Source organism: Scomber scombrus, chromosome 16, assembly GCF_963691925.1.
Source record: "Scomber scombrus chromosome 16, fScoSco1.1, whole genome shotgun sequence".
Taxonomy (NCBI): Eukaryota; Metazoa; Chordata; class Actinopteri; order Scombriformes; family Scombridae; genus Scomber; species Scomber scombrus.
The window spans coordinates 15855727-15870867 of record NC_084985.1 but is presented as its reverse complement, the minus strand read 5'-3'; the positions used below and the strand labels follow the sequence as shown (position 1 = coordinate 15870867).

General features: G+C 38.2%; 2 protein-coding genes across 4 annotated transcripts; one reads left to right on the top strand and one right to left on the bottom strand.

Moving 5' to 3' along the window:
* Positions 1–420: 420 nt before the first annotated feature.
* LOC133996169 (ras-related protein Rab-5A) lies at positions 421–8862 on the bottom strand. Of its 2 annotated transcripts, none has more exons than XM_062435741.1 (6): positions 8683–8862; positions 5146–5367; positions 3987–4138; positions 3677–3799; positions 3283–3376; positions 421–3053 (listed from the first exon to the last, which is right to left on the bottom strand). In XM_062435741.1, the coding sequence occupies exons 2-6, from the start codon at positions 5309–5311 to the stop codon at positions 2938–2940; spliced, it is 651 nt and encodes a 216-aa protein (XP_062291725.1). In that variant the 5' UTR covers positions 5312–5367; positions 8683–8862; the 3' UTR covers positions 421–2937. The 2 variants fall into 2 exon arrangements, with proteins under 2 accessions (XP_062291725.1, XP_062291726.1); XM_062435742.1 differs by having other exon boundaries at positions 5146–5364.
* Positions 8863–11057: 2195 nt separating this feature from the next.
* otud6b (OTU deubiquitinase 6B) lies at positions 11058–14956 on the top strand. Of its 2 annotated transcripts, XM_062436047.1 has the most exons (8): positions 11058–11274; positions 12139–12287; positions 12401–12508; positions 12811–13011; positions 13193–13313; positions 13481–13542; positions 13633–13739; positions 14337–14956. In XM_062436047.1, the coding sequence occupies exons 1-8, from the start codon at positions 11199–11201 to the stop codon at positions 14419–14421; spliced, it is 909 nt and encodes a 302-aa protein (XP_062292031.1). In that variant the 5' UTR covers positions 11058–11198; the 3' UTR covers positions 14422–14956. The 2 variants fall into 2 exon arrangements, with proteins under 2 accessions (XP_062292031.1, XP_062292032.1); XM_062436048.1 differs by lacking the exon at positions 12139–12287 and having other exon boundaries at positions 11265–11274.
* Positions 14957–15141: the final 185 nt, after the last annotated feature.

The window sequence follows — 15141 nt, the reverse complement described above, 5'->3', positions numbered from 1 at the left end:
GGTTGAGTCATGCACATAAAGGAATTATTGAGATTTACAAAAAACATTGTTTTACAGACACTCTTCTAATTATTGTAACATTTAAAATACAGAAATACTAAATTTTTGGAAAAAAAATGTTGAAACCCCTAGGAGGACATGACATCTCACTAAATTTAGACAATTATTGCTCTCCAAATCTTTGACCCATACAGTACATTTGTCAGGTTAAAGGTCAGACAATTCTTTATCAGTGTCAAGATGAGGGAAGAGAGGCAGTAAAGCTTTAACTCCTATAAAACCAAACATGAACACAGTTGAAATTAAACATGATTGCTCTCTGTGAGAACTCCTTAAACAAAATGCAACCAAAAGTCCATACATGCACATGCACACGCGTTCGTACACACACACACAAACACACACACAGCCTGATTACAATAATAAATGATCAAATTTATTTCGGTATTTATTTGGTCATTACATAATAGTACTGTAAAATGCTTGCATTTAAATGTTTTCAGCTGCAATTAAGTGTTCACGGCAAAAAAAAACCAAAAAACATACAATTTACATCCCTATTATGTGTTAATTCATTTATTGTTGAATCACCATCGTGCCAGCTGATAGTTGTTACACTGTTCCTACAATATCATCACAATGTTACTGAGATGTTATGGAGAGGCAGACAATTGGTTAATCAGACTGCTCTGCATTCTGTCTGTGTCCTCTGGAGCTTTTACGACCAATGTCTCTGGAAGTTCAGGTCTACTTACAGGAAGCAGCACTGGACAAAAAAGGCATCATCATCTGATGCCACTAAAAAAAAAGAATTAGTGAGATGCAACAAAGGTGTTAAAAAATAAAAGCCAAAATGTTTGGATATTATTTTTTTTCTGTTGAGAAAAAGGTACAAGACAGACCACTAAATAAATGCAATTTCATTTCTTTTGTTAATAACACTACATACATTTATAAAGACCACCACTGATTATAATTTAACCATTTGTGTGGGGAAAAAAAGGAACAGCAACAAAACTCCAAACCCAGATTGTAGCTTTTTTTCTGCTAACTGTACAGTTTTTTTTCTGATTATCTAGACAACGCTCTAGCAAGCATTAGTCCTGTCACTGGTAAATTGAAAAAAGGTAGACTACACTGCAACACCCTATTTACAGTATATTATTTATATATTTATATTTATATATATATTTATATCACACTGGCTGTAATTATTACAAGATATATTCATGAGCATCATTAGTGCAAGGCATGAGTAAGACAGACCTGTAAAAAGAGAATTATTGACCAGATGTACTGTATGTGTATGTGTGTGTGTGTGTGTGTGCGCACAACATAAGTGAGGAAGAAAGGTGTAACAGACTGTGTGTGTGTGTGTGTGTGTGTGTGTGCTTATGTACTATGACAGAGGGAAGAAGTCGTGTGTGTGTGTGTGTGTGTGTGTGAGTGTGTGAGTGTGTGTGAGAGTGTGTGTGAGAGTGTGTGTGAGAGTGTGTGTGTGTGTGTGCAAACGTGTGTTCAAACATAACCACATAAATGGGCACGTGTGAGTGAGCCTATGGATGTAATCTGTCACCAGCCAGCCAGCCCAGGCATAGTTTGTACACACTGACACACAACGGTGTCTAAAGCACTTCCTAATCAAGAGAAGATGACTAATAATTATGATTTAAAAGGTGATTATGAAGCAACCTTACATATTGCAACTCCCCACTTTCTACCATCACTTTTGTTTTTAACCCAGTGCAAACCCAGCGGCAGTCCAGCAACGCTAACACAATGGAAAAGGTAATTTGCATAAAATAAATCATCCAAAGGCAGAGACCGAAGTGTAACCACAAAGCGACAGTCAACACAAGATTTCTGAAAGGACACTGCATTAGGAGATGGGGAGGCGGTGACACTGGTGGGTATACCTCAGGGACTCCTGCGCATTGTTGAGGGCAGAAAGCTGGGTGGAGCAGAGGGCTTTTGCTGTGCTGCATTGGTCCTTGCAGACACTTAAGTCACAGAGTAAATACTGTGAAACATTGCACAATGCCACTGGGGGCAGGTAGAAGCAGGCATGGCCCTGGGATGAAGCCTTAGGTTGGTTGAAGAGAGTGAACACTAGTGCTACTTTAGTGGGGGGAAAACATGGGTAGCAGTTGGCAGGCAGAGGGAAAGAATCTAAAAGGACTACAGTCCACGACAAATGTTTTTAAACTTTCAGATAAAAAGGTCCCAGTGACAAGAGGGGCGGAGCTTAAGGTTCCTCTCTTTCTCTTGCTCTGCCCCCCGCCTTTCAGATTTACAAGAATATGCTCTTCTTCTCTAACAGACGTTTTTCGTGCTACTGCTGATAAAACGGTTAAACACAGTTTTCTTTTTTCTATTTTAGGCCTTGTAAATATACAGGTATGTGCATCCATAATTTTGACAAAATTATAGCAAACAATAATGAACAAAATTATCAAAAACAAAAGCAGAAGACTAGAAATGCAGTAGTTAAGTCTTAAGCTATCCCACAAAAGGGAAGTGACCACTTCCTGTAAATGAAACTCGTATCAACACGATGGAAGGAAGATGATGAAAGGCTGGGTGCGCTAATGTCTGTAGTATCTGCTATCATTAATCTATCAATAGTCATTGATAGATGTAACAAGCTAGATGACAAGAGAGTAAGAAAGACTGGTTGGGAGGCTTCACCAGGTAGCAGCAGAACCATGATGGAGGAAAAGAGGCAGAGCCATGTGGAGAGATCAGTATAATGGCAATGACTTTGCTACTGCAAAAAAAAGAAGGGGGTGGGCACAGGCCATCTTATCTTGTTTTAAAGATAAGAGAATTGGAGGAAAAGAGTACAACACATTGCATTAGTAACTGCAGTGGCATTTGGGACATCAGCTGCATTAGTTACTGCTATACAGGTTGGTTGGGAGGAAGGCGTTCTTCATGTTAGTTACTGCAGCACGGAGCCTTGGCTGGCTGGGCAGCTTCTGTCAGATCCACTCCTCGGTTCCGCCCGCTGTTAGCGCCTGCGGCCTGAGGCTCACTCTTCGGCAATCTCTTAGCTGAGGTGCAAAAATAAACCAAATTGAAGAACAATAACAGAAATGTTGACTGTTCATTTGCAAGGCGCCTGTATTACTGACGATTTTCTTAAATAAACCCTAAACATACAGTTAATCAGAATAAATACTATGTACAAGTTTCAGTAGGATTAATCAATTTGGCTCTGATTACCACCCTGTTTAAAGTTGACAGGGAATATCTATGCATAAAGTGCCAAGAGGTACCTACCAATAGCCATAAATATCTCATTCACATTCATAGATGTCTTGGCCGACGTTTCCATGAAAAGTAAGCTGTTGTCATCTGCGTAGGACTGGGCATCCTGTGAACACAATGTAAACACCATGGGTTTGAATACCTCCGCACGCACACACGCACACTCAGGCACTGGAAAGACAATAAGATAGCATTAAGACTGAATGTCTTGACAGTAGAGATAATTGGATCCCATTATTTAGTCTGTGATTTGGATGTAATCATATAAAACAAAACCACAGATATCTAATAGATTTTCTTAGGGGACCAAACTTTTGACTGGTTCTGTATCAATTAGAAGTACCAGAACCAATTAAAAAAATAAGACTAACTGACAAAGTTTGTTTGTTTGTTTGTTTGGTCTGACCTGGAAGTCGACAGCTCTCTTGTTGGCTAAGTCAGCCTTGTTGCCTGACAGAGCAATGACTATGTTAGGGCTAGCTTGTCTTTGAAGCTCCTTCACCCAGTTCTTTGCCCGTGCAAAGGACTCCTGCAAATGGAAGAAACAGTGCAATTTGTCAGTACCTTCATGCTATCAGTAACTTCAAAATTGGACGTTTTCACCGAAGCCACCCGCTGTATTTGAACTACAACTTGTACAGAGTATCATTTGTACCACTTAAAGTCAATGTTGTGAAAATTGCATGAACAACTTCATCAGGGATAGATGAACGTGCCTCGTTTGTGATGTCATAGACCACGATGGCGGCCTGCGCTCCTCTGTAATACATGGGTGCCAAACTGTGGTAACGCTCCTGACCTGCAGTATCCCAGATTTCAAACTTCACTGTTGTGTCATCCAGACACACTGTCTGGGTGAGAAAGGCCGCTGGAGGGATAGAATAAAGAGAGGGTTGAGTCATCCTAAAACAGTCAAAATCTACACCAAAACATCTTTAAATTCTCATGTTTTTATTTTATTTTTTAATTTTATGACAAATTTTGCGATAGTAGTGAGGCACCTGAAAGAGGGAAGAAAGTATTCCTGTCCTGAAGTAGCTATGGCTCTACACGTGAGTAATAATAGTGATGTATCTCTTAAAGCCATGGTCATTGAGGGCGTCGCTAACCCTATAAGGGGGGTGCTGACAGGTTGAGGAGACAAGAAGACAAGGGGATACTTTTTGGATTTGTGAACTGACTGTCAGTGTATACCCTGGCTTCAGTGATGGATATGAATTTTTCACCCTTTTTTGTGAAATGAACAAGGTTTTGATTTCTGCTATCCCATTTTCTTATGTTATTCCTTTGTTTTATTTACTCTTGTTTTTCATTTATTTGTTCATGTTTATTCTTTCTTTCTTTTAAAATTAAAAAATAACTCCTTTTCAGGTACATCTGGTATTGTTGTTTGCACACTATTTACTGATAGGTGTAATATGGTTTCAAGAGAATCCATTTGTATACATTTAATCTTTATCACCTGCTTTATGTACTATTGTCTGTGTCATAGTGTTTATTTCTTCATATTTTCTTTACCCTCACCTGTGACAGATACAGCTGTTTTAATTCTCAGGTGTGTTACTGAATCTTGTACTTAATTCAATTAGCTGAGTATTTACTTGTTTGACCCTGAAGAAGACTATGCTATGCGGTCGATACACAGTCTAGTTTTTCTGTGTATTTATGTAGCCATTGCAGCAAAGGCTTTTCGATTTTTGTGCCTTGACTTTTGTAGGAATGAATTCCCTTTATATTAATGATTGCTTGAACAAAGGCAAAATTGGGTTAATTCAGACACAAATACAGTATATTCCTGCAATCACAACACCCTTTGGAACTGCAACAAACTGGAAGATTGTGAGATATAGCCTGGTTTGTTGATATGATGCTCACCTCCTATTGTGCTCTCCTGGAATTCATGGAACTGGCCCTTGACGAAACGGAGCACTAAGCTGGACTTCCCCACAGCTGATTCTCCCAACAGCACCAGCTTAAACTGACAGATCTTGTTGCCTGCATTGGGTCCATTGGGTCTCGTAGCTCCTCCCCGATTGGCCATGACCTAGTCAGATCCCCCGGTGGCCTGAGTGTAAATCCTCACTATTAGGACTTCTGCTGCAAGAAGTGGGAGAAGAGATTGTCAGGTTAACTGACTCATAAACAAAGCAATAAACATGTATTAAACTCTGAGGAGCATCACTGCTCAGAACAAATATAAACATAGATCTTCTAATAATCTCCCCAAACACTGTCGAAATTCATGCAATACCAAAATACTAATGACAACAGTTTCTACAGCAACATTTTGTTTCAGAGCTTTCAATTCCAGTAAGATTTTGTTCTTCTATTTTGAGTCAATGAGGGACTCTACAGAGCTCAAAATAGAACAAAAATATTTGGTTTCCGTGATGACACACTTATGAGAGACATAGTGTATTACTATGTGCAAAGAGTGGAAGTAACAGTGATATGACAACAATAATTTTGTGTGGGGTTTTGAGTAATATCTAACATTTAGAATGAATTAGATATATAGGACTACATCTACCATTTATAACAATGCACAAAAAATACTTAAAAACACAGAGGGAAAAAAAAGTCTCATCACCTGTCGTGTAACGTTTGCAGACTAAGCAAAATACATGCCTACACTCTCATTTTTAACTGGTTTGTCCTAATTAACAGGGCCCGGTGGAGCTTTCTTGTTAACAAACAAAAGTCATGTTTACACTGAGTGTGACTCACTAAAACGTATTGTGTGTAACTTTGAAGTCTAACAAAAATGTTAAATGCATTTCCTTCCTCACAAAACATTTGCAAAGCGAATTTTTAAAGAGTTTTACATTATGCATGGTTTACATCCACGTTTAATTCTAAATAATTATGTAGGACATGATGTAAACAGATACATTTACCTTCCTGATGTAGTTTAACGCCACTAAAAGTACAGCAGAATAGGTCACTAATATACACATGCAATCAAGAAACAAAATAAGGCCAATTATCTAAATTAGCATTACATTAGTTGATTCTAATATATTATTAATGTGCAGTATCTGTGTGATGGAGAATCACAAAAATTCTTAATACGCACCTTACTGTAGTTGGAGATGTTCTCTCATCTCAACTATTAATACATTTTGATTGGCTTGTCAGGTTGCATCTACCCTGACTGACTATCAAGTGCACTCAAAATAGATTCTGCACACTGAAAGTGATGCAGTTCACACTTTCAAATGAAAAAAATTAGTTTATGTCTTGTAGTATTGTTTTTCTCTCTGTTGTGCAATCATATTCAATTAAACAACCAGTTTTGAGACAAACTCTGAGGACAACTCAGTGGTCTTTTTTGTAGCTGGAACATAATTTCAGTCATCTCTCACCACCGAATAAGGAGACAATGAGTGCATAATAAACTTCAACTTGACAATGAATAAATAAATAAATGAATGACATTCAATTTTCTGCACTGAATAAACTGTTATTACATATTAAAATAAACTCTCCTTTAAATGTAAATTCATTTTTATATTTATTTGCCAGATTATTTTTGAAGTCCAATATACAACTGATTAACTTCATATTCTGTTATAGCACTGTGGCTGAAAATCATCATATTATTTATAGCTACAGCTACAAACACATGGAGGAATATCTTGGCCACAGCACCTTCATGAATTTATGAATGACATTGTTGAAGAAAGCAGACCACCACCAGATACAGTAATAAAAAGCAAAGGAGGCCCTGAAATGAACCACAAGTTAAGAGTTTTACCCGCCCACATTACAACTGTGAGAACCTTTGTATGGATAAATACCATGCATTCATGCATTACATAGTAACTTATTTAGGATAGAACGGCTGACTAATTTGTATACAACAAATGGCTGTTGTCCGGAGATAATCACAGTCTACGTAACATTTTGCAGGGAGAATCTGTCTTGAGATTTCTCGATTCTTATCCTTTACCACAAAAATCACTATAATGACTTAATGGTATAACCCCTATCAACTCCCTTATTCAGGAGGCAGATACTACACTTAATGACAAAAATTCATGACATTTGATCATACTCACATATGCTCTCTAATGCAATTACAAGGGCTCTGCAAAAGATAAAAGTACCTCTGTGTAACATATTACTTACAGTTTTGATTATATTATCTCTAGACACCTATTGATGGCCTCTGTGGTGAAATTTGTAACGTTGTTTTGTATTGCAGGTTGTACATATAGCATCATCCAAACCGACACCACACATTTTTTGTTGCCAGGTTTGTAGTTGATAATGGTATTAAAATGTACAGTTGCTTATTATAGTATGTTTAACTGCTACACTATTGAGGAGATACCTATATTTATATTCAAAACAAGGCAAACACGGGTCAAATCACCTGTGTTGTTGCATCAGTCAAGTGTTGACTTCATGGCAGCAAGTTATGTAAGTCATGACTACATGAAATATAACTTCTTGATTACTTATTAGGAAAATAATTGAATGTAACTTTAGTTTGTCTCACTAAAGTCTGAAAGAGACAACTGGAATAACTTTAAGTAGTGTAATGGGGAGAAAACCCCCTCAATTATTCACATCTGTGGAAACCCTTTGTGTCGCACTAACAAAGCATCTGGACAGCAAAGTAGAAAGCTTACGAAGAAAATTCATATGAAAGCAGGAAGAAAACACGTAGGCTGCGCATAACAAGAAGCTGCGGGGACAAAACAGTCACTGCGTTTCTTCACACTCCTGACAGGGACTGTCAACAAACTGCGCTGCAATATGCTCAAGAAATATTTGGATCCGGCTGTCATTAGTTGACTGTAAACACACTTGCTCATGTCAGCTGTGGTCGTTGCATCTGCTTTGTCTTTTACGGTGGGAGGCCATCTTCCAAATTGTTTTTTGTTGTCTAGCTAGTTAGCTGACTTTCAGTTAGCCAACATTACCTAGCTGTATAACTGGCCAGTAGCCTCCCCACCAGCTTTAGCACAGCATATCAAAACGGCATGGTAAACTACATGCACCATAAGGCAGCAACAACAACAAGCTAGTGGTTGCACTCCTAAATGACATCATTCAACGACTTTATTGTGACTGGTGTTGATAATCGGGGAGTCGCCTCAATCTCCAAATCAACAACTGTACCGTTAGCCTGCTAGCTCCGTTAGCCTTCCACCCACTGACCTGAATCCACCCATTTTAGCCGCTAGCTATCACAAATCCAGCTGTCATGTCGCTTGCTACTTCGGACACTCTTTAGCTACTCACTAATGGCACTACATTGGCACCAAAGAGGTCAGACGGTGTGATTAATACGTGACAAAGGCCTGCATTCCCTTTGCTATGAACCAATACCGACATTAGCTAGCGTTGGTCCCCGATGACAAACCACAACTAGTCGATTCATGTCAAGTACGCTGACGTTACCTGAGAGCCAGACGACGTTTTGAACTTTAAACACCACTGCTGTAGTCTCTTACACACGGAAGCCGGGACACTATGGTGAGGTGGTGTTGGGGAGAACCAAGAAAAATGATCAACGATCCCGTCACGTCTCCTCCTTTCTTTCTTCTCGCAACTTCCCCTTAAAACCAAAACACAAACAAGCTCTTCCGCCCCCCGTGCCACGTCACACTGCACGTCTGCGCCCCACAGTCTCTGCGCTTCAGGAGCCAAAACTAAACCAGGACCCGTGTGACAGGTTCCGGGTCCAGTTTATACTCCCGTGGGTCAGCAATGCTTTTAGTCTAGCAAAAATAACAACAGAGGTACGTGTAGTTTATTTTAGAGTGGTGTCGTCTCTGTTCTTTATGTTGTTACTTACTGGAACATAATAGAAAAAATACATTGTCTAATACAAAAAAGTAATACATGCAGAATTTAGTTTAGATTAAGAAAAGAAAACAACTAATAAAAGAGAAATGTGCAGAAGGAGCCAATAAAACCCACAAGGGGCTTGTCGGATGGCCCCCCTATGGTGAGACATAGCCTACAACATTAAAACTACAGACAAAAGCTAAATAAAAACATTTAAAAAAGCTAAGGTGTTAAAAGTGTAACAGAAAAGGTGACAATTTACTGACACATAGAATTATAGTAAAATGATGTTAAATTACTTAATTGATCCAGAAAGAAGAGTTTGGTAATTTCTTAAATGCCTTTAGACTGGTGAGATTTCTAATATGAACTGGTAATCGTTTCCAACAGGAAGGACCTCTGAATCCAATTAAAAATTAAGAACAAGTTGTCCTGGCAAAGGTTAGGTGGAGTTAATTAGCTGACCCTGTATTGTAGTTATTGATTTGGAAGTTGAAGTGAAATATTTTTTGAAAACAAACTGGGAGTAGGTTGTAGACCTGAATTGGAAAATATTTGGAATTGGCCCTTTAAGTATATTTATCGATTAATAAAATAAGATAAGTCTCTATGAAAACTATTTTCAATGAATAATGTCTTCTGGCATTTTTATCTTGTTTAATTTATTGTGATTGACTGATGCCACTTGAATGCTCAATTTTATATAATAAAACTTTTTTTTAAAAACGTCCTACAACTACTGATATTATAATTATTTATTCCTGTAACTAATTTGAGGGAAAAGACAACTTGAGAATATACCCTCAATAACCCTGTTTAATGATATATCTCTGATATATCTCTCTGTGTATCTTTGTATTCAGGTTCTGAGTGTGAACTATTGCACTGATGTCAGTAATGTAGATAACTATCAGCTGAGCAAAGAAACAAAACCAAAGAAGTTGGAAGAGAGTTCACATTCAAAGATCATTTTTTGTGCATAGATAAGCCATGTTTTGTTGCTGTTATTAATAACCATGTGCAATGACTGTTTAAAGCAATGGTTCCCAACCTTTTGGGCCTATGACCCATTAAGATCAAGTCTAGCTTTGACCCCTGATTCAGTTTACAGCCTTCAATGTGGACATGGGATGTGAGAATTTCAATCAATTAGGGATTTTTCTGCTCCCTCTTAGATTCCTTATTTTTGGAACAATGATTTAAAGAATCAGGAGGGTTGAGAAAGGGTTTTCCTGTATTTGGAGCAACATGTGTTTCTTCAGTGGCCTAGACAGTTTTCAAACATTATCACATCAAAGACCTCTAAACAGACACAAATTAGACCACATACCCCCATTTGATGAGATTTTGTTCCAACGAGCCCATCTGGTAAGAGTTTTTATTTTAGATGTTTTTTTACTGAAAGTATATGAAACCCATGACTAAAAAAGTCCCACATTCTGTCACTTATGGATGGAATTATAGTGGAAATAAAGTATTCTCCATTTTGCTAAGGACCCCCTGGGATGCCCTCAAGGACCCCTGGACCCCTAGAGCCTAAGATCCTACATACAAGTTATTACATGCTCCATGTCTCAAAAGGGCTTTTCTGTATGTTGAAGGCTGCTATGAAAGGATAGCGCTGTTACAACAACGAGCCAGCAGGGAGTGGTATGACAAGTTTACCAGGCGAAGAAGAAGAAAGCTTCATAGGGAATCTGTTAGGGAACACATCGCAAGAAGGGTTGATGAAAGGGTTATAGGAAATTAGCTATAGGATATAGGTTTTAATTTTAATTAATTTTTTGTTATTTTTTATTTTATTTTGTTGTATAGTTCTGACAGTCTATGGTTGTTCTGACGGTCTGACCTATGGTTCTGACCATCTCATGTTCCATACTCCAGTCCAGTAGGTGGCGGTAAATACACCCAAAAGTTGGTTGCCAACCGCCAATAAAAACCAATAGAAGAAGAAGAAGAAGCAGAAGCTTCATCCGGCTAAATTCTGACCTGCACGTTTTATTGTTGTGGAGTATATGCCTTTTATCTGTTGATAGTGATGTGGCCATATTTTAACATTTTAACATTGGTAAGTTTCTTGTAGTTCGTAAAGATTAATTGAACAGACAAAGCAGCGGTATCCAGTCATGGAGGACGGGACAGTAGACACACCGGAGGAGCTGTTGGCTAAGCAGCATCGCAAGGAGAAGAAAGACCTGCAAGGTAGCAAACCTCAACTGTTTCCCTTAGTTATTTGTTATTAGAATTCAACCCTTGCTGTCAGGTACAGGTTAACAGCAAGTGTGTTGTTTTATTTCCTGAAATTGAGCTCATTGTAGGCACAGGAAACGGGCCATGTAGTAGAAAATGTCATTTCACAGAAGACAAGCCTGAAAAAATAAAAGTAGGACCCGTAATTATTATAGGAAAGTTATAATTCTAAGGTATTTACCCGTCAATGTGAGCAGATTGTTTTTCACTAGTTGTTCACAATGATTGTAGTTTTGGGGTAAAACCTAAAGCTCTAAAGGTTGGACGTTCAGGTAGCTTTTTCAAGATTCAAGAGGTTTTATTGTCACATGCACAGCAACACAGCAGGTGGCAGCATTGAAGGCAGTGATATTTGGCTTCTTTGAGCTCTAGTTCCAATGATATCATCAAATAATGGTTTGTAGCCACACTCAATTGATGTCAAAATATGATTTCCGTGAGCTGTCAAAGGCTAAATACAAGTGGTGACATCACAGGTCAGGCTGTGGTCAGAAGAAAAATAGGTTGGAAATTTTAATTGTAGTCTCTGCAATGGTATGTATACTAGTCTAACTCACAGAGCTTTCTGCCACAAACAATTGGATGTTTCCTTTTTTTCCCCGTTTTCCATTTTTTGTAACCAATAAACAAACATTATGGTGCACTAGTACCCTCTGTGAGTGAATTTAGTCATCCTGTCCATCCAAATTATTTCACACTTTAACTTTTTTCATCATCACTCAGCATTATGTAAGACGACTGTGTTGTATTAAATGGTTGTAAACTTTAGCAAAGTAGTGTTGGGTCCGACAGTCTCGTCTTGTGCTATGTTTACAGCTAAAATCCAGAGCATGAAAAATGCCGTCCCAAAAAATGACAAGAAAAGGAGGAAACAGTTGACAGAAGAGATTGCCAAACTAGAGACAGACCTCAGCCAAAAACATGAGGAGGAATTAGAACAGCTCAAAGCTACAACTGACACAAAGGTAAATGCCTACATTCAAATGGTTGTTAAATGTTTCTGCCATGTGTTAGAAATTTCTTAAGGCTTTAAGAGGCTTTAAAAGAATACAACATAACCAAAGCTCTTCCCACTCAGTCTGACAAGGTGGAAGAGGCGATAAATGGAGTGGAGACCATGAAGGTGGATGATGGAAACCAAGAAGAGGTCAAACAACCGCGTATGACCAAAGCCCAGAAAAGAAGGGTGAGCAACCGGTTCCTTTACAAATAGCTTGTTTGTTTGTCATTTATTTACATTGTCAACGGACAAACGAAGTCCGTCATTCAAGCATCATTATTTACTATAATTCTTATACAAACAAACGCAACATTCATAATATACAAATGTCAGTACCTTAGACGGCAGTATAGTAATTGCCTATGTCTTGACCTTTCATTTATAATTGATTGTTTTATCCTCCATCAGTGTTTGCTGTCCTTTTGAATTTGCTTCAGACATGGATCCACTACTAATGAAATGCATTTTATTTAAATGATCCTCTCCAGGACAAGAAGGCAGCCCACGAGAAGGACAGAGAGAACAGGATAGCAGAGGCTGAGGTGGAGAACCTGCAGGGTGTGAGGCACCAGGAGGGATTAATGTTAGCTCAAAAACTCTCCCAGCAACAGCTTCAGATAAAGGAAATTTCCTCTGATGGCCACTGCATGTACCGTGCCATTGAAGACCAGCTTGCACAGAGATCAAAGGTACATGTTGTAATAGGAATATTGTTGATGGAGAGATATCTAGTCCATTCTCCAGTTTTGAATTGCTAATTCGGAATGTGATATGCAGCTACAGTTGCTGGAGTTGTGGAAACTGGCACTATACTTCTTTGACAAACTGCATACATGAGTACATATGCTATCCTTTTCTGTTTTATTCTAGCCGGGATTAATCATGAGTGTGAAAGAACTGCGGTGCGGCACTGCTGAGTACATGAGAAGTCATGCTGATGACTTCCTGCCTTTCCTCACCAACTCCAACACCGGTGACATGTACACAACAGGTAACCACTCACTGTAGATAACTTTGTTTTGGTTTTCAGAAACAATCTGCCTTAGCAATGCGTTCATAAAAGGCTGAAAAAGCTAACTGGTATTATCATGTGATAGAACAATTGAATAAACAAATATTAATGTTTATTCAAGTGTCTCTGTGTATTTTTGCTTCCAGATGAGTTTGATAAATACTGCAATGATGTGGAGCACACAGCAGCTTGGGGTGGGCAACTGGAAGTGAGTCCACTCTAATATTGGTGCCATACATACCCAAGGATATATTTTATTGTACTTTAAAATAATAATATATATTTTTTCCTTTTACAGCTGCAAGCTTTGACCAAGGTCCTTCACTTGCCTATAGAAGTGATCCAGGCTGATTCCCCAACTATTAAAATTGGGGAGGAAAATGATGGTGAAGCCATCACCCTTGTGTAAGGACATATTTGCATGTTTTTGTTTTGTTTGGGTCTCAAGTTGGATTAGCAAAATTGTTTAAATATATACATGTTGATTATTACAAAATATATAAGGATATGTGTAGTTTAATATATAATTTATTTTTAGATAGTATGGTTGGATTTACTGCTCTGGCAAACATGCCAAGGCTTTTATTACAGTGTTTGCCTATTGCAAGTTAGAATGTAATCTATAATTATGTAAAGTAAGCCTTCATGAAAGGCTCAACAAAAGACTTTTTTCATACAGGGTGTTCTTGCTCTCACCAGTTTAGATAAATGTCTGCTTGAGTTAGTGATATTGTAGCCATGTGCTGTACTTTAGAGCCACAATATGACAGTTTAGGATTGTGTACGTGTGACTGCATTTAAATATGAAACTCTTGATAACACCTTAGCTATCACACAGCATGCAAAGGCAGCAGTACATATAAATGTGTGACTAATATTTGCATAAACTGTTACCATTTTATATTTTAAATAACATATTCCTTTTTCTAGAACTTTTCCAAATTTCTAGAGGTGTATTTCATATTTGTGACTCACAGAATATATTTTCCTCATTGTTTGCAGCTATATGCGTCATGCTTATGGACTTGGAGAGCACTACAATTCTGTAGAGCGACTTAAGGACCCGGCCAATGTGGAGGACAGCTGAGAGACGGCTCAGTCTGGTTGTGATGTAAACCAATGCAGAGAGTGTCCAGACCTCTCACACCAGGGCCCTTCAATACAAATGTATTTGGGGTGGTGGCCCCTTTCATGGAAACGTTTGTTGAACTGAAATCAACAGAGAATGTTGCTGTTTTCAGATTTGGTTATTAAAACACTAAATGGTACATATCTGTTAAGTAATCAAAACATACCAGTAAGGAGCGTGAAATCTAATAGAATTGATCTGTTCTGTAGTGTATCATTGTGGTTTAAAAAAAACCCCAACACGGTTGGGAAATCAAATTGTTTATAATATTACACTGGCCCCTCTTTGAGAAGCACTGGTGTAACATACAGTACTCATTTTCAACCAAATCCACTTTGGCTGGAGAGGATTTAAGAGCTGTTGATCATGCATGTCACTCAACCAAATGTCAGCAGAGTCACTGAGTGGTTGTTGAACTTTTGCAGTGTGCTTGGAATGAACTGAATTGTGGAACTTGTAAATCATATCGATGTTACATAAAATACTAAAAGAGTGTAGGTGTGTGTCACAGTTTTATTTTGTATATTTCAAAGAAGAAAATAATGTTAGTTGTACTTAAAAGTGATGTTCTGTTTAACAAGAGAATGAGAAACTTAATGCCTTTTAATTTGAGGTAATCGTCACACACAAACACTGACACATCCATACATTCTCTGCAGGTGCTTGAAAATAATTACA